The sequence below is a fragment of the Carcharodon carcharias genome, chromosome 7, assembly GCF_017639515.1.
Source record: "Carcharodon carcharias isolate sCarCar2 chromosome 7, sCarCar2.pri, whole genome shotgun sequence".
Classification (NCBI taxonomy): domain Eukaryota; kingdom Metazoa; phylum Chordata; class Chondrichthyes; order Lamniformes; family Lamnidae; genus Carcharodon; species Carcharodon carcharias.
This window is the reverse complement of record NC_054473.1, coordinates 19,503,560-19,525,792: the sequence shown is the minus strand read 5'-3', so window position 1 is coordinate 19,525,792 and position 22,233 is coordinate 19,503,560. Positions and strand designations below refer to the sequence as shown.

The following is a 22,233-nucleotide window of genomic DNA, read 5'->3' as shown; positions in this document are numbered from 1 at the left end:
GAAACAGAAAGGGGGTGGGGATGGGGGAGGGGACTCACGACCTAAAGTTGTTGAATTCAATATTCAGTCCGGAAGGCTGTAAAGTCCCTAGTCGGAAGATGAGGTGTTGTTCCTCCAGTTTGCGTTGGGCTTCACTGGAACAATGCAGCAAGCCAAGGACAGACATGTGGGCAAGAGAGCAGGGTGGAGTGTTAAAATGGCAAGCGACAGGGAGGTTTGGGTCATTCTTGCGGACAGACCGCAGGTGTTCTGCAAAGCGGTCGCCCAGTTTACGTTTGGTCTCTCCAATGTAGAGGAGACCACATTGGGAGCAACGAATGCAGTAGACTAAGTTGGGGGAAATGCAAGTGAAATGCTGCTTCACTTGAAAGGAGTGTTTGGGTCCTTGGACGGTGAGGAGAGAGGAAGTGAAGGGGCAGGTGTTGCATCTTTTGCGTGGGCAAGGGGTTGTGCCATAGGAGGGGGTTGAGGAGTAGGGGGTGATGGAGGAGTGGACCAGGGTGTCCCGGAGGGAGCGATCCCTACGGAATGCCGATAAGGGGGGTGAAGGGAAGATGTGTTTGGTAGTGGCATCATGCTGGAGTTGGCGGAAATGGCGGAGGATGATCCTTTGAATGCGGAGGCTGGTGGGGTGATAAGTGAGGACAAGGGGGACCCTATCATGTTTCTGGGAGGGAGGAGAAGGAGTGAGGGCGGATGCGCGGGAGATGGGCCGGACACGGTTGAGGGCCCTGTCAACGACCGTGGGTGGAAAACCTCGGTTAAGGAAGAAGGAGGACATGTCAGAGGAACTGTTTTTGAATGTAGCATCATCGGAACAGATGCGACGGTCGTTGACAGGGCCCTCAACCGTGTCCGGCCCATCTCCCGCGCATCCGCCCTCACTCCTTCTCCTCCCTCCCAGAAACATGATAGGGTCCCCCTTGTCCTCACTTATCACCCCACCAGCCTCCGCATTCAAAGGATCATCCTCCGCCATTTCCGCCAACTCCAATTAAATACAAGTTGTTGTTAAAAGAGAAAGGTAAAATCTGACACTGAGAGGAAACAAGAAATTCTTAAGCCTGACAGGTACCTACATGCCTATTCTTCTTAAGGCAGTCTTCATGGTTAAGCATTGGTGAGGCACTTAAGCCTGATCCACTACTCACCCAAAGTCCAAACTCATCAAGTAGTGAGTTAAAGGATAGAACTCAAGAATAGATTTGCTGCCTATTTTTTCCCTCATTACCCCAACAGCGCCAAAGCCAAATGTAATACACCAACAGCAAAAGTAGAAACCTTACTGATTCAATATTGCACATTTATCATTATTCTATAGGGAGAGGTATGAATGTCTTTGAAGGTATGTTGTCACTTCATGAGTTGTGTTTGTAAATGAAAACAGTGCAGAATATTGCAATTGGTGATATAATGATACAATGTTTTTAATTATTGTAATATTTCGTTGTGCCTGAGTGGAATTTAGTTTGCTTATATTTGTGATTTGTTTTTATCCATTGGAGGTGGGCATCGCTGGCTAGGCCAGCATTTATTGCCCATTCCTAATTGCACTTGCTGTGGGTCTGAAGTCACATGTAGGCCAGACCAGGTAAGGACAGCAGATTTCCTTCCCTAAAGGAAATTAGTGAGCCAGATGGGTTTTTATGACAATTGGAAACAGCTTCTTGGCCATCAACACTTTTAATTCCAGATTTTTATTGAATTTCGCAAAACTGGATTCATCTGCCATGGTGGGATTTTTTCTTTTATTCATTCATGGCATGTGAGCTTCGCTGGCTAAGCCAGCATTTATTGCCCATCCCCAGCTGCCATTGAGAAGGTGGTGGTGAGCTGCCTTCTTGAACCGCTGCAGTCTATGTGGTGTAGGTACACCCACAGTGCTGTTAGGAAGGGAGTTCCAGGACTTTGACCCAGCGACATTGAAGGAACAAGTCAGGATGGTGAATGACTTGGAGGGGAATTTCCAGGTGGTGGTGTTCCCATCTTTCTGCTGCCCTTACCCTTCTAGATGGTAGTGGTCGTGGGTTTGGAAGGTGCTGTCAAAGGAGCCTTGGTGAATTCCTACAATGCTTCTTGTAGATGGTACACACTACTGCTGCTGTGCATCGGTGGTGGAGGGAGTGAATGTTTGTAGATATGATGCCAATCAAGCGGGCTGCTTTGTCCTGGATGGTGTCAAGCTTCTTGAGTGTTGTGGGAGCTGCACTCATCCAGGCAAGTGGGGAGTATTCCATCACACTCCTGACTTGTGCCTTGTAGATGAGGGACAGGTTTTGGGGAGTCAGGAGGTGGGTTACTCATCGCAGGATTCCTAGTCTCTGACCTGCTGTTGTAGCCACAGCATTTATATGGCTAGTCCAGTTAAGTTTTTGGTCAATGGTAACCCCCAGGATGTTAATGGTGGGGGATTCAGTGATGGTAATGCCATTGAACATCAAGATGGTTGGATTCTCTCTTGTTGGAGATGATCATTGTCTGACGCTTGTGTGGCGCAAATGTTACTTGCCACTTGTCAGCCCAAACCTGGATATTGTCCAGGTCTTGCTGCATTTGGATATGGACTTCTTCAATATCTGAGGAATCGTGAATGGTGCTGAGCATCATGCAATCATCAGTGAACATCCCCACTTCTGACCTTATGATAGAATGAAATTCGTTGATGAAGCAGGTGAAGATGGTTGGGCCAAGGAAACTACCCTGAGGAAGTCCTGCAGTGATGTCCTGGAGCTGAGATGACTGACCTCCAGCAACCACAACCATCTTCCTTTGTACTAGGTATGACTCCAACCAGCAGAGAGTTTTCCCCTGATTCCCTTTGACTGCAGCTTTGCGAGGGCTCCTTGATGCCACACTTGGTCAAAAGCCTTGACGTCAAGGGCAGTCACTCTCACCTCACCTCTGGAGTTCAGGTTATTTGTCCATGTTTGAACCAAAGTTCTAATGAGGTTAGGAGCTGAATGGTGCTGGCAGAACCCAAATTGGGCTTCAGTGAGCAGGTTATTACTAAGCAAGTGCTGCTTGATAGCACTGTTGATGACCCCTTCCATTTCTTTACTGATGATGAAGAATAGACTGATGGTGCGGTCATTGGCTGGGTTGAATTTGTATACAGGACATACCTGGGCAATTTTCCACATAGCCAGGTAGATACCAGTGTTGCAGCTGTACTGGAACAGCTTGGCTAGGGTTGCGGCAAGTTCTGGAGCACAGGTCTTCAGTACTATTGCTGGAATATAGTTAGGCCTTATATAGTATAGCCTTTGCAGTATCCAGTGCCTTCAACCGTTTCTTGACATCACGTGGAGTGAATCGAATTGGCTGAAGACTGGCATCTGTGATGCTGGGGACCTCCAGGGGAGGCCAAGATGGATCATCCACTCGGCGCTTTTGGCTTAAAATTGTTGCCAATGCTTCAGCCTTATCTTTTGCACTGATGTGCTGGTCTCCTCCATCATTGAGGATGGGGATATTTATGGAGCCTCCTTCTTCAGTGAGTTGTTTAATTGTCCACCATCATTCACGACTGGATGTGGCAAGACTGCAGAGTTTAGATCTGATCCGTTGGGTGTGGGATCGTTTAGCTCTGTCTATCCCTTACTGCTTATGCTGTTTGGCACATAAGTGGTCCTGTGTTACACTTCACCAGGTTGTTACATTATTTTTTGGTATACCTGGTGCTGCTCTTGGTATGCTATTCTGCACTCTTCATTGAACCAGGGTTGATCCGCTGGCTTGATACTAATGGTAGAGTGGGGGATATGCCGGGCCACGAGGTTGCAGATTGTGGTTGAGTACAATTCTGCTGCAGCTGATGGCTGACAGCGCCTCATGGCTGCCCAGTATTGAATTGCTGATTCTGTTCGAAATCTATCTCACTTAGCACGATGGTAGTGCCACACAGCACGATGAAGGGTATCCTCAGCATGAAGGCAGAACTTCATCTCCACAAGGACTGTGCAGTGCTCACTCCTACTACTACTGTCATGGACAGTTGCATCGGCAGCAGGCAGGTTGGTGAGGTTGAGGTCAAGTTTATTTTCCCTCTTGTTGGTTCCCTCACCACCTGCTGCAAACCTAGTCTAGCAACTATACTGACCAGCTCGGTCAGTAGTGGTGCTACTGAGCCACTCTTGGTGATGATCATTGAAGTCCCCCACCCAGAGTACATTCGGCAGCCTTGCCATCTCCAGTGCTTCCTCCAAGTGGTGTTCAATATGGAGGGGCACTGATTCATCAGCTGAGGGATAATGTGGTAAACAGCAGGAGGTTTGCTTGCTCCTGTTTGTCCTTATGCCATGAGACTTCATGGTATGCAGAGTCAATGTTATGGACTCCCAGGGTAATTCCCTCCCGTCTGTATGCCACTCTGCCGTCACCTCTGCTGGGTCTTTCCTGTGGTGGGACAGAACATACCCAGGGATAGTGATGGCGCTAAGACATTGGCTGGAAGGTATGATTCCGTGAGGATGACTGTAAGGCTGTTGCTTGACTGGTCTGTGAGACAGCTCTCCCGATTTTGGCACTAGCCCCCTGATGTTAGTAAGAAAGACTTTGCAAGGTCGACCCGGCTGAGATTGCCATTGTTGTTTCTGGTGACTAGGTTGATGCCGGGTGGTCCATCTGGTTTCATTCCTTTTCTGTGACTTTATCGCAGTTCAATACAACTGGTTGGCTTGCTAGGCCATTTCAGAGTGCATTTAAGAGTCAACCATATTGCTGTGAGTCTGGAGTTAGATGTAGGCCAGATCAGGTAAGGACGACAGATTATTCAGTTCAATCGTGAACCAGATGGGTTTTTACAAGAATCAACAATGGTTTCATGGTCATCATTAGATTTTTAATTCCCGATTTTTATTGAATGCAAATTCCATCACCTGCCATGGTGGGATTTGAACATGGGTCCCCTGGGTCACTAGTCCAGTGATAATACCACTACGTCATCACCTTCCCAATACCCTATCAATTAGGGATGCGCAGTAAATGTTGGCCTTGCCAGTGATGCCCACATCCTATGAAAGAATAAAGAAAAAAATGTGGTTGAAAGCTCATCTTGGGGTCAAATATGACACCTATTTTGTGAACAGTCTGATTCAGCTTCAGTCAGTTGCCATGGAGAAGGATGGAGTTTATGACATGGACTAAAGATGTTTAGCTTCAGTCCTCCCAATATTTAATTGGAGGAAATTTCTGCCCATCCAGTACCAGATATCGGACAATAGTGTCAGGGTTAAGAGAGGTGGCGGAGAGGTAAAGCTGGCTATTGTAAGCATACGAGTGGAAACTGATATTGTCTTCTTGGATGATGTTGATGAGGGGCAGCATATAGGAAGGTGCCAAATATAGATCTCTGTGGTCATCAGAGGTAGCCATGCAGAAATGAGAAGAGAAGCCATTGATAGCAATTCTATAGCTGCAATTTGATGGATAAGAATTGAACCAGGTGATTTCAGACCCACAAGATCTATTTACTTGGGCTTATACCACCCAAAATAAGCAGAATGCAAATGAAAATCAAACCCCCACACACATTACTAATGAAGAGCAGGGAGTTCTTACCATATTCTAGCCAACATACATCCCTCAACATCCATCATCAAAACAGATGAAATTGTTGCTTGCTATGTCCAAATTAGTTGCTTTATCGGCCTACAAAATTGCCAATGGAGAGGGATGGAGTTTGTGGCAAGGACTAAAGATTTGAGTCTTCTCAATATTTAATTTGAAGAACATTTCATAGGCTATGAAGAATTTTGGGATATTCTGGGGATGTGAACGGCGCTATGTCAATGAAAGTCCTTCTCAAATAAATCATTACATTCAGCAGAATATATATATACATTTCAGCCCAGCTTGGTCTTTCTGGACAGAAGCAGCCACAGTCTTTATTGCTACATAAACATAAATGTAACAGTTGTTCCACATTTGGGAATTGGCCTTTGACCATTTTTATTTAGTTTTACTTAATCCGAGAGAAAGTTCACAGCAACCGATTAGTTTTTAAAGGGACGGTGATTGCATTTTTTGTATACTGTTTCCATGTGAATAGATTAGTAAATCCGTGCAATTCCTCTTCTTCTGCTGGGTTAAAGACACTGGTGAACTCGGGGTTGGTTCATTCTTGGGGATTTCGTCGCCTTCCTGCTGTCAGAACCGTTGTTTAGCAACAAGTCACTCGAGTTGCTGCAGAACAAATACAATAACACGAAAACGAAAGGATAATGAATGCTAAACACCAAAAGGCAGGAAAAGTAACATAAAGGTTGAGGAAAACGTGCACAGAATTTTAAACATGTGAGAAACACCTATGGTTGAAAGGCAATCATAAGCAGTGAAACACTGGATAATAAATGTATTTTTTTTGTGCATATATAATAGAAATACCAGACGCCCGGCCACACTGACCAGTTAATTTAAAGCAGGAAAAAAAAGAGAAAAAAAACCACGTTGTCAATCAAGCTACCTGGTGGTGAATGGGGAGGTGTGGGCCGCGAGGCATTCCGGGGATTGTAGTTCCCGAGCCCCGGGGCGCGGCTAGCGAGAGGGGGGCCGGAGAACTACATGTCCCAGCGCGCACGGCGGCGAGCCGAGTCCTGGTGCCCGTGCCATCCGGGTGTCTGGGTGCTGTGCGAGCTGGAGTGGGGTGTGGTGTGGTGGAGCCGCGAGCGCTACAGGCACCGAGCTCTTCCCCACATATATATATATATATATATATACACACACACAGAGCACAACACAACAGGGCTCAGTGCATTGAAAAGAAAAATCATTGCAGCCACTCAGACCTCCGCATCTTTTGCATTTCGCCCGAGACCGGCAACAAAGCCCGATCTTCCAAGGAAATTAAAAAGTTTCTTCTGGAGACGTCGTCTGGACCTTTCTCTTGGCAAGGCTGAAGGACTTGGAATCTGAAATTTAAAAGGAGAGGGGGAACTTCTTTTTCAAACATCCACACACACACACAACGAAACAAAACAAAACAAAAAAAAATTGAATCCACTTCTAACTGGCCATGGGTTGTACCATCAGCGCTGAAGACAAGGCGGCTGCCGAGCGCTCGAAAATGATTGATAAAAATCTGCGGGAGGACGGCGAGAAAGCGGCTCGAGAAGTGAAGTTGCTACTTCTGGGTAAGTTGGATCCCAGCTTATATTTTATATATATTTTTTTATATATACACATAAATGAGGCTGGGTTTGGGGGCATCGCTACGTTAACCAGAGAGAGAGAGAGAGAGTGAGGATTGAGAGTCTTGGATACTGTAACTTTTAACAATTACAAACTGAGCCTAATAGAGATCGCGATTTTATTGTGTTTAACCGCTCCCTGAACAAAATGCTGTTCTACTCTTCGGACTGAGGAGGAGGAGGAGGAAAGGGTGATTAAAAATAACGGAAGTTGCATGAAGCGAGGTATTTTTCAACAGTGGGCCCTCCGATGTTCAATAAAATATAGCTTTTCTTTTTAAAAATGAGCTCCCTTATCCCGCAAGAAAATGATTTGAAGCAATGTAAATGAAGGAGTTCGATGCTCTGTTTCTGAGGAATGCCTTTTTGCCTATTCCTGTAGTTATACGTTAACCATTTTAAATATATTCAGACACTTTAAGTGGGACGGCAAATACTCCCAGGGGGTTCTGGTGTGTTAGGATTAATTAACATTTTGATTTCTACTTCGACACCACACCCCTCCCCAAATAAAATTGCAGACATAAATGCAGGAAGTAATGTTATGGGTTTGTCCGCTACCGAAAAAACAACTTTCAGTTGTTTAGAAATCTGTCTTTCAAGTAAATCCAAGGTCATTTTAATACTTCTAATATTTGTTGTTATCTTCCAAATTTGGGAGTGGATTTTCCCACCGATTACTCAGTGATTCCAATAGTTAACTAACTGTAGAGTCGGTTTGCAGTCGTGTATGATGATGTCGTCAGGGCTTAGATGACAATCTGCGGTGCATTTTTTTCGGTCTTCTGCGAACTTGGACGATGGGTTCGTGCTTGTTGACGTAGAGTTCAGACAAAAAGGGGAAGGAAGGACGGAGAAGAAATGAGAGGCTGGGCTCCGCATCGACACACAATTTAACGTCAACCTAAGCCTGTATCGTTCTCGTGTGTGAAGAATCAACCGGAGAGATCACTGTTTCGAGAAGGGAAAGAGGGGACAGGAATTCAATGGGGATGATGTTTTAGCGGCTGGCTGTGATTAATAAGCGTATATAGAGAGCTTATTCACAACTACAAGCTGCTCGCATTGCCTGTTGCTTTAGTCTGTTTAATTGCATATGCAACAAAATTAATTTTATATGTTTCCCTTACTGCACTTAATTACGTTGGGTCAAAATCAAAAATGATAGCTTAATATGCAGTTCAGGGGGAAATACTTGCTTGTTAAAGGACGTGTAACCACAAAGTGCTGACGTGCACATTATCAAGCGCATGGGGCAGTGAAACATTTAATTAAAACTACAGCTTGCAATTATGTAGCGCCTGTTATGTAAATGTGCACGTCCTGTGCACGTTTATGTAGCATTGTAAAATGTTCCCCATTTAAAAATGGAGTAAGAATAAAAATGCAGGAGTCTCAAGAGAAAATAACATTCTCAAATGGAGGCTGCTCAGAGGTTTGAGGAAATAGAAGTGTGGAAGCCTGGAAATGATTTTGAGTGTGTGTGCGGGTCTTCCGGGGTGTAACCTACACGTTAAGTCAAAACCCTTTCGGGTAACAGATCTTGCAGCTTTAATAAAAATGAGTTTTGAGCTGTAAACAAAAAAGCCTTTTTGGGTGTGGAACCACCTTTACCGAGGATGAGGTGACACTTGTGGTGGTGTACATTGTATCATTTCCTGTTGTGAACAATTTATCTGGCTATGTTTGCATTCATTCTTGTAACAAAAAACTAAGAAAATGACGTGAGAAATTGAAGATTAATGTTACATGAGGAATGAAGAATTGATACTCCCATATGAAGTATCTTCAGCACTAAATGTAGATTGAATACATCAGTGTGAAATTTTGTTTTGGCTGGAGGAATAGGGAAGCCACCTACTCCTTGGAACATAAGTTCAGATGAGAGAGAAGCACTGAGGAATTGAGTGCATATTCACAAATGCACTGAAAGCAGCAAAGCAGGTTAAAAAATCTTAAAAAAAGGAAACAAAACACAAGGGATCGTTTTTGATTAAATATAATTCAAAAGACGACAGAGCTCTGGTCTCCAGGTTGCAAAAAGAGGATAGAAATTTCAACTAGGTTTACAAGGATGATCCCAGCACTGAGGGTACAAATATCAGCAAGACGAAACAGGCTGGGACTCCTCATGAGAAAGAGAAAATTGAGAGGTGATCTGATTGAGGCCTTTAAAATTATGAAGGGGCTCATTAGAATAGACATAAAGATGTTTTCAGTCATGTGGAGTCCAAACAAGGGGCCATGAATATAAGATAGTCACCAATAAGTCTGCTAAGGAAAACTTGAGTTGAGTTCGGACTCGAACTCAAGTTCTGTCGAAGGGTCATGAGGACTCGAAACGTCAACTCTTTTCTTCTCCGCCGATGCTGCCAGACCTGCTGAGTTTTTCCAGGTAATTCTGTTATTGTTTTGGATTTCCAGCATCCGCAGTTTTTTTGTTTTTATAGTCTAAGGAATTGAGGCAAACTTGATCTCCGAAAGAGTGGAATCTTCGACCACAAGGAATGATTGAAACTAAGGGCATAGATATATTTAAGGAGAAGCTAGTTAAGTATATGCAGGAGAAATAAATATAAGGATAGGGTGGGATGATGTAAGATGGGAGAAGACCCATTGGGCTGAGTGACTTATTTGTGTGTTGTAAACTCTGTGTAATTCTATATAGACTATGAGTTTGGCAGGGAGCCCCTTTGATGGAAAGTTCATAATGACAATTGAGTATTATTTTTGTAAAATGCATTCTTAATTAGTGCAGCTTTTGATGCATAGTGAATAAACTAAATGTTTTGAGGCAAAATTATGCTAAAAGGAACTCTGATACACCTGTTAAAAATAAGATAAACATGAAAACCTTGTGATTCTGTGCTTTAAGAATACATAATTCCTTATGAGTGTTGGTATTAAGCATGACTCAGGCAAGATGAACCTGCATATAAAATGTATTTAATGTCTGTAGATCACATGCTTTTACAACATTGTACTTTTTAGCTGTTTAGGAAAAGGTATCTTCTGTACTTAAATGCCAGAATCTATTAGTGAAACATTAACATTTTGTGTACAAACATATTTATAAATATTTTATTGTACATTTTAAATCTATAGATATTTCAGTTTTATTGTGTTCAATTTAATTGATAACACCAATTAGCAAGGTACAAATTCCCTTCACAATTCTTTTACAACATATTCCTTTCACAATAAATGTTAATTTGGTGAATGGGTAAACTTAATTAGCTAAAGAAATGGAAAGGATGGGTCTAAAGGTGCTGTGTATTCCTCTGTGGCTTGTCTCCAGTGCAGCTGGAGACAGCACTAGTGCTAATTAGTCTCTTGTGTGGTTTGGGTTTAGGATGTTTACAACTTGAATGTTGTCAAATGAATTTTCCAAGTAAAAATTGGTATAGTAATTAAAAATGCAATGTATACAATATGAAAGATATTTAGTGGTAATCACTAACATAATGAGTACTTGCAAATCAGTATATAAATCTACAGGGAGAACACGATCCTTAAATACATCTATTTTAAAAAGGCCATCTGAGATAGCATTTTGCTGTTGTGATGTGGGGATTGGGGAAAATCTCATTGTCCTGTAATTACCTTTTGTGTATCTCCCTTCCGCCAAATGCAATTGCAGTTTTAAGCAATAATGGAATAATCCAGCGATGAAAATAACCTATAATGTTGCTCTGTGCTTAAATTCCTTTGTTTCATTTTGGTACTACATTTTCATCAATGATGTTGGGTGGCTTGTTTAAGGATAGTGCATTGATGTACAGAGGAATAGAGCCAGAGTGTATAATTAATTACAACGCAACCTCAGCACTTTGATTATTGGTGCTTCTGGATGATTTATTATGTCTTTCCATCCAACCTGGTTCTATGCTTTGGCATGAGGAGAAAAAAGGTTTAGGTTAAATATATTAAAATGGAATTTTATAGTTTGTGAAATATTAACTTCCGAGACTCATTAAGACATTTCATCAGCACCTTACATTTCTTGAGTAATGAAAGTGAATAGGGAATATGCTTTAAAAAAATTGTTTGATAAATATAGTTGAGTGGTAATTGCAAAAGTGTCAATTTCAAGTTCCAAATAATTTGTCAGGAAAACTTAGCTGCCTCTTTTGCTAGATGTTGGGTGATTCATGGGCTTAGAGCTGCTAGATGGAAATATATGAAATATAATATGTAGAAATGAATTATTCGTGATCTTGCTGTGGGGAGAGAGGAAGATGCCAGACAAACAGCCATTGTCTAATGCCTCCTTCCCGAATCATGGCTCCTGCTTCACTGGCTATGGCGTGATTTTTGATGGCTGCTGTTGTGAAACCCATGGTCAAAGGAGGAGATCCTACTGTTTTCAAAGAGAAATTTGGAAGGTAGGGAATGATTCAAAAAGAAACTGCTGAATTAATCCTTTAAGCAACCATTTGGAAGGGGAGTACAATCTGTTTTAAAATGAAGCAGCAGATTGTACACGCAGTTGAGTTTCTTGCACTCCTGGTATGACCAGCAAGTATTCTTGTATATTCAGAAACATTGCAGTTCCATTGTTCAAATTGAATTGTGAAATAATTTTGTATAAAGCAAGCAGTTAGGAGAAGACGGATACTGAACTGCGAAGCTATAAAATCAAAGTACTTAAGAGCAAGTATCATCAGCAGAATCGCCGCCTTAAAGAAAGCCTAGACTATTAAAATAATTAGAAGTTACTTGAATTGTTCCTTCTCCATTTCCTTCAATTAATGTTTGAACATTTTTGGTTTAAGCAATGAGTGATGATACTGGGTTGACAGTGTGAAAGAGCTGAATTAACAGATGCGGTTGAAATGACCAGATTGCTGGAGCGTACATGAATTAATGACTGTATCTGTGCAGAAACTCATTTCCCTTACACCATCAATGTCAGTTCCGCCTCTTGGGTCGATCCGTTTGTGATCTCATCAACATTTGCTGGTTAGGCAAGTAGTCAAAATAAAATATGAAGTTGTTCAGCATAGTTTGTCGGTTTTATTTATTATGAAGTGGTCCTGATGGTGCTGCTCATTACAATTGTAAGTGTTTTGTTGTTTTACAATGAATATAAATATATTGAAAGTGTTTTTATCACTTTGGTAGTGAGTTTGTAGGTGGTTGTTGTCTTAAGGGTAGATGCTGTGAACATATTGCTGTTGTGCTGATGCGGCGTCAAGTTCATATAATCAGTTGCTCTGTAAACTATTATGATATGTGAAATTGGTAACACTAGGCTCAGCTGTGTTCTTACATTGTATTGTCTTCTATTTACTTACCCAGTAAGTTGCCAGTTAACAATCAATTAGTTATCAAAGGCTGGAGTACTTTTTTACCCTATTTGATGTAAGTGTATGTTTTAATATACAATGTCAATGATGAAAAAAGAAAGACTTGCATTTATGTAGCACCTTTCACAACCACTGGAAATCTCAGTGCTTTACAGTCAGTGAAGCCATCATTGTAATGTAGGAAAAAAGCAAAAAACTGCGGATGCTGGAAATCCAAAACAAAAAGAAAAATACCTGGAAAAACTCAGCAGGTCTGGCAGCATCTGCGGAGAGGAACACAGTTAACGTTTCGAGTCCATATGACTCTTCAACAGAACTAAGTAAAAATAGAAAAGAGGTGAAATATAAGCTGGTTTAAGGGGGGGAGGGGTGGGACAGGTAGAGCTGGATAGAGAGCCAGTGATCCTCGATCCAGCTCTACCTGTTCCATCCCCCCCCTTAAACCAGCTTATATTTCACCTCTTTTCTGTTTTTACTTAGTTCTGTTGAAGAGTCATACGGACTCGAAACTTTAACTGTGTTCCTCTCCGCAGATGCTGCCAGACCTGCTGAATTTTTCCAGATATTTTTCTTGTTGTATTGAAATGTGGCAGCCAAATAGAGTACAGCAAGCTCCCATAATCAGCAGTGTGGTAAGTAACATAATCTGTTTCAGTGATGTTGGGTGAGAGATAGATATATATTGGCCTGGACATTGGAGAAACCTCCCATGCTTTTCTTCGAAATAGTGCCATGGAATTTTTATGTCCACTTGAGAGGGCAGACAGGACCTTAGTTTGATCTTTCTTCTGAAAGATGGCACCTCCAAAAGTACAGCGCTCCCTCCGAAATGTGGAGTGTCAGCCTTGATATTTCTGCACAAGTCCTGGAGAGAGACTTGAACCCACAACTTTCTGATTCAGAAGTGAGAGCGCTGCCAATTAAGCCACAGTTGACTAAGTGAATGAAGTGCTTTAACTAATTTAGGAACAAGGGTTGGCTTAGTTTTTAGCATCTGAGCTGGAAATGTCTCTGGTTTGGTGCTGAGTTAAATTATTGGAACCTCAGTTGAAGAGGGGCAAAATAACAACCTGTAGCGTCCTGCTTCTAATGACTGGCCACTAACCCAGAGCCTTAGAAAAGTCATGGTGCAGAAAGAGGCCATTCAGTCTGCAGTATCTGCATCAGTTAGCACTTGTTGGCTGGTTTAAAGTGTAGCATGGTGACTAGAATGGGCTATCAGAGGGCAACCAACATTCTTAAACCCATATCTTGCAAAAATATGATGCCTTTGGGAGAGGAGGGGAGAAAATTGGGGCCATTGGGACAAAAAAAATCTGCTTTGTGTTGGTTCACAAGTTGCAAAGTTTTCCCAATCAGGTGGTTGGGTGGAGAGCAAATTAGTGGTATACAGTGTAAATTGATTGTAATAAACGAGTTTTATTTTTTAATGGTCACTTGAGAAATAATTGAGGATTTAACAATAGAGTCGGTTAGTGGACCCCAAACTCCAACCACACACCTAATGGCTCAGGAAAGTAACTTTGTACAATCCACCCATCGATTTCTACAGCTGCAGCATTAGTCCTGTGTTTCATAGAGAGGCTTTCACAGACTGAGTGGCTCTATAAAACCATAAATATGGTTATTGAAGTAAATAATTAACATCAGTGGACATATGGCAGTTCTCTAATAGGAGCTGACAAGTGACGTCACTGACGAAAACATTTTTGTCTTACTCATCCCTCCCCCAACATAATCTTATCCATGAGAAATAGTCAACTTCGAATGAGTACATAACTAATTGAAGTGTAATTTAGATCCATAGATATAATGCAAGATCATGCTGCTTTCTATTATATAGAATCCCTGGTTCAAGCATAGGGTTGTTTTCCTTTGTATTTGGTGCACTAACTATAATCTACCCAGTGCCAAAATTGATCAAGAATTGAAGTTTCTCTCTCATCCTCTGGTGAAAAATATAGCGATGAATGTTAATTGCTGAGTAATCCAGTGGACTAGGCTGTGGTGCAGAGATTTCTAAATTGACTGCTTTCAGCTGCAGTTCATAGAGACCCAAGCAAAATGCTGCTTGAATGCTGGTGTAATAGTTCTTGGCACACTAGTGAAGCGTTTTTCAGGATACGCCTATATCTGAAAATAAGCTACTTCAATATTTAGAAGTGCTAGTGGCAAGAGTTGTGAGCCAAAGCTTTAAGCTTCAGTAGCTGTAATTTTTTTCCCCTGTATATTATAAACACTATACACAGGATGTTTTTTATAAGGCATACAGGGAACTACTATGATGAGTTTTTAATGCATACCTCTTCTGATAACAAAATCAAGAAATGTATATCGTATGCTTAATGCACGAGGTTCTGATTCATGCTAATTGTGGATCAGGAAATGAAGAATGAGTTCAGTGGTGGAAGTATGCAGAATGCTCTGTTGCTGGACAACGATTACATGAAAGATCTTTTTTGTCCCTTCCCTTCACACTCCAACTTTTTTTTTTCTTAATACACAGGAGGGGTTCATATTCTGCAAAACAGCAATAAGAACTTAAAAGAAAAATCAATCTGTTAACAGCTTGGCTGTTAACATACATATGAGCGTACGAGTTAGGAGCAGGAGTAGGCCACTCAGCCTTGTCTGCCATTCAATAAGATCATGGCTGATTTGGTTGTAATCTCAATCCCACATTCCTGCCTACCCCCCAATAGCCTTTCACCACTTTGTTTATCAAGGATCTATCTAGCTCTGCCTTAAACATATTCAAAAATTTCTCTTCTGCCTTCTGAGGAAGTGAGTTCCAAATGTTCACAACCCTCTGAGAAAACATTTCTCCTCATCTTTGTCTTATGAGTGACCCTTTATTTTCCTTTCCTACAAGAAGAAACACTCTCTCCACATCCATCCTGTCAAGACCCCTCAGGAACTTTAAAATGTAGTGGATACAAGCTTAGCCTGTCCAACCCTTCCTCAAAGACAACCTGCCAATTCCTGGTGATAGTCTAGTAAACCTTCTTTGAACTGCTTCTAATACATTTATATCCTTCCTTAATAGGAAACCAACACTGTACACTGCACTCCAGATGTAGCCTCACCAGTGCCATGTATAACTAAAGCTTAACCTCCCTACTTTTGCATTTAATTTCTCTCACAAATAACATTCTGTTAGCATTCCTAATTACTTGTTGTACCTGCATACTAGCCTTTTGTGACTCATACACACCCAGATCCCTCTGAATCTCCAAGTTCTGAAATCTCTCACCATTTAGGTATTTTTTTTAATTCTTCCTGCCAAAATGGACAATTTCACATTTGCCCACGTTATACTCTGTTTGCCAGATCTTTGCCTACTCACTTAACCTAGCTATGTTCCTTTGTAGCCTCGCTATGTCCTCTTCATCACTTACTTTCCTACCTATCTTTGTGTCATCAGCAAATTTAACAACCTTACCTTTGGTCCCTTCATTCAAATCATTTATATCAATTGTAAAAAGTTGAGGCCCCAACACTAATCCTGGTGGTTGCCAACCAGAAAAAGACCCATTTATGCCAAATGTTTCTTGTTAGCTAGCCAATCTTTTACCTGTGCCAATATGTTACTCCTTACACCATGAGCTTTTATTTTCACCTTTGATGTGGCACCTTTTCAAATGCATTCTGGAAATCCAAGTCCTGTACATCCACTGGTTCCCCTTTATCCACAGCACATGTGACTCCTTCAAAGAACTCCAGTAAATTGGTTAAACATGACTTCCGTTTCACAAAACCATGGTGACTCTGCCCTATTGCCTTGAATTTTTCTAAGTGGCTTGCTATAACATCTTTAGTAGCTTCTAACGTTTTCCCTGAGGCAGATGTTAAGCTAACTGTCCTGTAGTTCCCTGTTTTCTGTCTTCCCGCCTTTTTGAATACAGGAGTTATATTTGCTATTTTCCAATCTAATGCAACCTTTCCCAAATCTAGGGGATTTTGGAAAATTAAAACCAATTCATCAACGAAATAGACCTTAGGATGAAATCCATCAGGACTCTAGATTTGTCAACCTGCAGCGCCAACAATTTGCTCAATATCATTTCCCTGGTGATTGTAATTTTCTCAGTTCTTCGCTGTATTCTATTTCCTGATTTACAGCTATTTCTGGGATGTCACTTGTATCCTCTATAGTGAAGACTGATGCAAAATACCTGTTCAGTTCATCTGCCATCTCCTTATTTTCCATTATTAATTCCCCAGACTCACTTTCTATTGGACCAATGCTCACTATAACTCTTTTCTTAGTTAAATATCTATAGGAAGTCTTGCTATCCATCTTTATATTTCTAAAACAAAAACAGAATTACCTGGAAAAACTCAGCAGGTTTGGCAGCATCGGCGGAGAAGAAAAGAGTTGACGTTTCGAGTCCTCATGACCCTTCAACAGAACTGATTTATATTTCTAGCTAGCTTTCTCTTGTACTCTAATTTTTCCCCCCTTATTGATCTTGTTGTCATTCTTCGCTATTCTTCATATTCTGTCTAATCTTCTGACTTGCCACCCATCTTTGCATAATTACATGCTCTTTCTTTAAGTTTGATTCTGTCTTTAATGTTTTTCATTAACCACAGATGTTGGGTCCTCCCCTTGGATTTTTTTCTTTCTCATTGGAATGTCTCTTCTGTGTATCCTGAAATATCCCTTTAAATATCTGTCAATGCATCTCTATTGACTTATCCCTTAACCTCATTTGTCTGTGTTGTAATGAGCCAGAGTTGGGGACTCCCTTTGACCAATTAGATCCATTGAAGCAATCAAGTTAAAAATTCATCGCTCTGTGATTTTATATTAGCTTAGTTAAGACTACATTTTTATCACAAATGTCCTGATAACATGCAATAATTCACAAAAACATGTCTCTCTCGCTATATCATTCTGACTCTCACTCTGTCTCTCTGACATGCTGCCTCCCCCTGTCTGGTGCACTCCCTCTCTTTTTGCCTATCTCTGGTGCATTCTCTTTGTCTCCCCCCCCCCTCCTCTGGTAGGCACTCTCTCTTGCTCTCTGGCATGCATTCTCGCTTTCCCTCTGGCTCGCCCTCTTGCCATTTGTGTTTTGAAAAATAAGGAGCATGCTTAAACCTGCTCCCTTTCTAGTTTTAAGTGTATTTTTTGTTATTGAAATAATGTACTGAGTGCGGTGTGGAGTAACGTAGAAAACTGGTCAGTGAAAATGGTCAAACTTGCCAATCTTAGGAAATTGGCTTGACATGCACCGTAATGATTATTAAGCTGGTGATAAATAGATCTGTGGCACTATCTGGCTCTGTAATTTCTCCAATCCTTTTCTTCGATCGTTGCATCACTGTTTTGAATCCCCAGGAATTGAGAGGTGAAGAGAACCTGCGGTTTTGAAGTGCTGAACAAGCCTCTCTTCAAAGTGTTCTGGAATCTGCATGTCCTTGGAATAAATTGGGACAGTACAACTGCCCAGAGATTCCAAGCTCTTTGTGTTCAGTAGATTGTGCTGATTTCTATAGGTCATACAATAATCCTGGATATGCAGGTGTCACAACAAAGGCAGCTGATTGTTATTTCTGCATCATTTCTTGCCTCTGTCCTTAACTTGGGCCTTTTACTTTTGAAGTATAATGTACCCTTGTATGTACCTTTGTCACTTCCAGATTCTCTAATGCTCTACTTGAAGACTTCCCATCTTTCATCCTTGCCTATATTCTGTGGTGCATAAGGTCCTTCTTGTCCATCACTGCTGACTTCCCCTATATTGGTGCCATATTCTCTCCCCAACATATTGAATTTTCAGATCCCTTCATGGCGATGCCTTGCCTTACCTCTGCAATCTCCTCAAGATCTACATCCCCTCTCAATGCATTTCTCTGATGGCAGCTATTTGTGCATATCCTTTTGCTCTACAATTGGTGGTAGAGCCCTCACTCATCTTTGTGATACTCTTCTGCCTCCTTTTTCAAAAATGAAACTTCTTCACAATGTAGATTTTTCTTTCCCATCTTAGCTTTCTTACAGAGGGAGAGAGATTGTGTTTCAAGCCCCACTTACAACCAAGTTGGTTGAGTGGTACAAGTTTTGGGAAGTTACTTCTTAGGATTTCTCTACACAGCTGTCTGCTCATCCTGGCTGTGTAGTTTATGTGTGAAGCTAAATGAAAGCTACGTATCTTCCTGCAGGAAAGGAAGGGAACTTGATTCAGGTGATTTGTAATCATTTAAATGGAGTCACCCTGCTCTAGCTCCTACCCCGTTTATATTTCCAGTTTGATGTTGACAGCATCTTTTGAAGTCGATAAGCTGTGAATATAAACAGTGCTGTCAGAGGCAGCACACAGGACCCAGATAAGTTTTGAAAGGCATCTGAGGCAGATGGTTACTGGAAACATAAACATGAAATTAAGTTGGTTAAAAAAATCTATAGTGGCTAGTGACTTCAGCAAGTTGCCTGCCTCCATACAAATCAGCAAAATGGTTTTACCTTTGCTTGTCACTGAAAATTTGGCTTGTCATTGAGGCTTGTCATTGCTACGAGAGCAATTGGCACCTGTAAAACCATGCTTTGTGCAGTTCAGTTGTATTGTATCTCAAACTCCTTGCAATGTAAATGGGATGGCTTATGTGGTTGTTGGCAAATGTGTCAGCTGTGGCTCAGTTGGTAGCACACTCAGCCCAGAGCCACAGGTTTCCATGTTCAAGTTCCACTTCAGGGCTTGAGTATTTAAAAAGAAACAAGGCTGACATTCCAGTGCAGTTCTGAGGGAGTATTGCACTGCTGAAGATGCTGATGAGATAGTAAACCAAGGTCCAATCTACTTGTGTGGATGTAAAAGATCCTATGGCACTATTTGAAGATGAGCAGGGGAGTTATCTCTGGTGGCCTGGCCAATATTTATCCCTCAATCAACATCACAAAAACAGATTATCTGGTTGCACATTGACTGCCGAGTTTCCAACAGTACAACAGTAACTATGATTCAAAAGCACTTCATTGGTTGTAATTGTTTTGAAATGATCTTTTGTATGGTGATGGGGGCATAGAGTTGTCTTTTGTCAGGTGGAGTTGGGTGGGAGATGTGCACAGTTACCATTTGGCTCACTTCGCAACAAAGCTTCTCTTCAGAACTGTTGTTTCTTCAATAATTTTGCATTGCATTTCTTTATGCAACCCATTGCCCAGTCCAGGCACAAGTCCATTTATAGCACCAATTTAGTGAGATGAGCTTTGGTGAGCAGGGTTATGGAGTTCTATTGGTTTCCTATCATTTTGTCAATGAGTATATCTTGTCAGACCTACTGAAATCTTTGGAAGCTTGAGAAAGGAGTGAAAAGAGATTAGGAAAGAAGAACAGGTTAATGTTTGGCTAGGCACTCTGAGCAGCCATTTGTGCATCTGGGTGCAGTGTATCAGAGTACTGGATTATGCAGCAATTTGTGTTAATCAGAGGAATGTTATTTACAAGAACATATTTAATACCTTTAATAAAACATTCCAAGATGCTTCACAGGATAATAAAACAAAATATAATGCCAAGCCTCATAAAGAGGCATGAGGCCAGATGGCCAAAAGCTTGGTCAGTGAGGTGTGCCTTAAGGGAAAGAAGAAATGTAGGAAGGGAACCCTAGAGCTTGGGGCCTAGGCAGCTGAAGTTATGGCCACCAGGGGCGGACCGATTTAAGATCAGGGGTGCTCGAGGCCAGAATTAGATGAGCACAGAGATCTTGGAGGATTGTGGAACTGGAGGAGGTTACAGAGGTAGGGAGGGGTAAGGCTATGAAGGAATTTGAAAATAATTGAGAATTTTAAAATAGGTTTGTTGCTTGACTGGGAGCACAGGTAATAGGTGAATGGAACTTGGTACGAGTTAGCATAAGAGCAGCAGCGTTTTGGATGACCTCAAATTTATGGAGGTTAGAATGTGCGACAGCAGCCAGCTGTGTACTAGAACAGTCAAGCCTGGAGATAACAAAGGTAAAAATAGGATTTCAGCAGCAGGTGAGCTGAGACAGGACTGGAGTCGGGCAATATTAAGGAGTTAGGCAATAGGCAACCTTAGTGATAGCATAACTATGGTGGAAATTCATCTTGTGTTCAAACATAACACCAAGGCCGCAAACAGTTTTGTTTAGTCTCGGACTGTTGCCGGGAGAGGGTTGGAATTGGTAGCTAGAAATTGGGGTTTGGAGTGGGAACAGAAAACAATGGCTTCAGTCTTTTCAACATTTAATTGGAGGAAATTTCTGCTCATCTCATACTGGATGTCTGACAAGCCGTCCGCTAATTGAGCCACAGTGGAGAGGAGTTGAGAGAGATGGTGGTGAAGTACAGCTAGCTGGTGTTATCAGCTGTGCTTATTAGTCATTTTAATTGTTTTAACAGTGCAAGTTCCCAGAGTGTGAACTGCTTCTTGGACTTGCTCCAAAAGACACATTTGGAGCTCCAGCAATTTTGCTTATGCTTTTATACCAGGAGACAGCGAACAAACGTTGGCTTGCTCAGACAGGTATCTGCCTCAATAGGTGCGTGCAGCCATTGTCACTTAAGGCAATAAGTGTTAATTGCTACTATCAATGCTCATTAACAACACTTTCCAACATTCGATGAGAGTGTGCATTACTTTCTCTATTAAGGTTGGCATCTTGAACGCATGATGTGGTCTTTTCAGATTCCTTGTATTTGGCAGCATTGATCAAGCAATTCGCAGTAGAGAATTTTCCCCTTTAAAATAGGACTCTGGCACCAGGGCACAAACCTGCTTCTGTTTCTTTTTTTAAAAAAAAATTGCTCCTTGAAGTACATTTTAGAATTTAGTTTCATTTCTGTGGAGAAGTGTCAGTGGATTAGAAAAAATGTTATGCTGGCGTGCAGTTAAATTGGATTCTGGAAGATCATTGCCTGCGAATCTGCCCTCGGCTTTAATTGTACCAAATCCAGTTTACTGATTCCAAAGTATGAGTGTAGGCCTAGTTTTTTCAAGGGTCCACAATATGCTTCTATGGAAAGTGGAGAACTGGCTCCCAGGATCCAAAACTAAATAAACTGCTGTGTATAGAGTAAAAAGTCAAAGGACATGACATCAGATGACCTGGTGAAGCTAACGCCAGAGGGGAAACTGCGATTCTCCTGATTTCATATTCCTCATTCTTTTCCCCTCTCTGATCTAGGAATGTGGGCAGCATTGGCAAGGTGGCTTTTAGTACCCATCCCTAGTTGCCTAGAGAAGTTGCTGGTGGGCCATCTTGAACTGCTGCTGTTCCTGATGGTGATCCATCTTTGGCCTTTTGCAAGCTCAAAACTGAAACAAGTGGTGGCATTATGGTTTAAGTTTTGAAATTTGATATGTTGTATTTGATTTTAACTTCAGTGTTTAATGCTTCAGCTCATGTGATCCAAAAATAACAACTTGCAATTATGTCATGCCTTTAATGTAGTAAAATGTCCTGAGGTATTTCATAGGAACATTATCAAACAAAATTTGCACCGGGTTGCATAAGATGTTATGACAGGTGGCTATAAGCTTGGCGAAAAAGGTAGATTTTAGGGAGTATCTTGAGAAAGAGAGGGAGGGGGAAAAGAGAGGTGGGGTAGAGGGGTGTACTCTCAGGGTTTAGGGGTTTTACTAGCTGATGGCATAACCACCATTGGTGTGGCAATGAAAATCAGGAATCCACAAGAGGCCAGAATTGGAGGAGTACAGCCATCTTGGAGGGTTTGTAACACTGGAGGAGGTTACACAGATTGAGAG

The 22,233-nt window shown here is 41.6% G+C and overlaps 1 protein-coding gene across 2 annotated transcripts in view; it reads left to right on the top strand.

Annotated features, from left to right (window-relative positions):
• The first annotated feature begins 6,624 nt into the window (after positions 1–6,624).
• The window catches only part of gnai2a (guanine nucleotide binding protein (G protein), alpha inhibiting activity polypeptide 2a), a 211,342-nt gene continuing 195,733 nt past the window's right edge, over positions 6,625–22,233 (top strand). Inside the window, exon 1 of one of the 2 annotated variants that reach the window (XM_041191250.1) lies at positions 6,625–7,130. In XM_041191250.1, the coding sequence (XP_041047184.1) occupies positions 7,013–7,130 (118 nt within the window). In that variant the 5' untranslated portion in view covers positions 6,625–7,012. Of the gene's footprint in view, positions 7,131–12,191; positions 12,248–22,233 lie in introns of those variants that run through there. The other variant, XM_041191252.1, reaches the window with a different exon arrangement.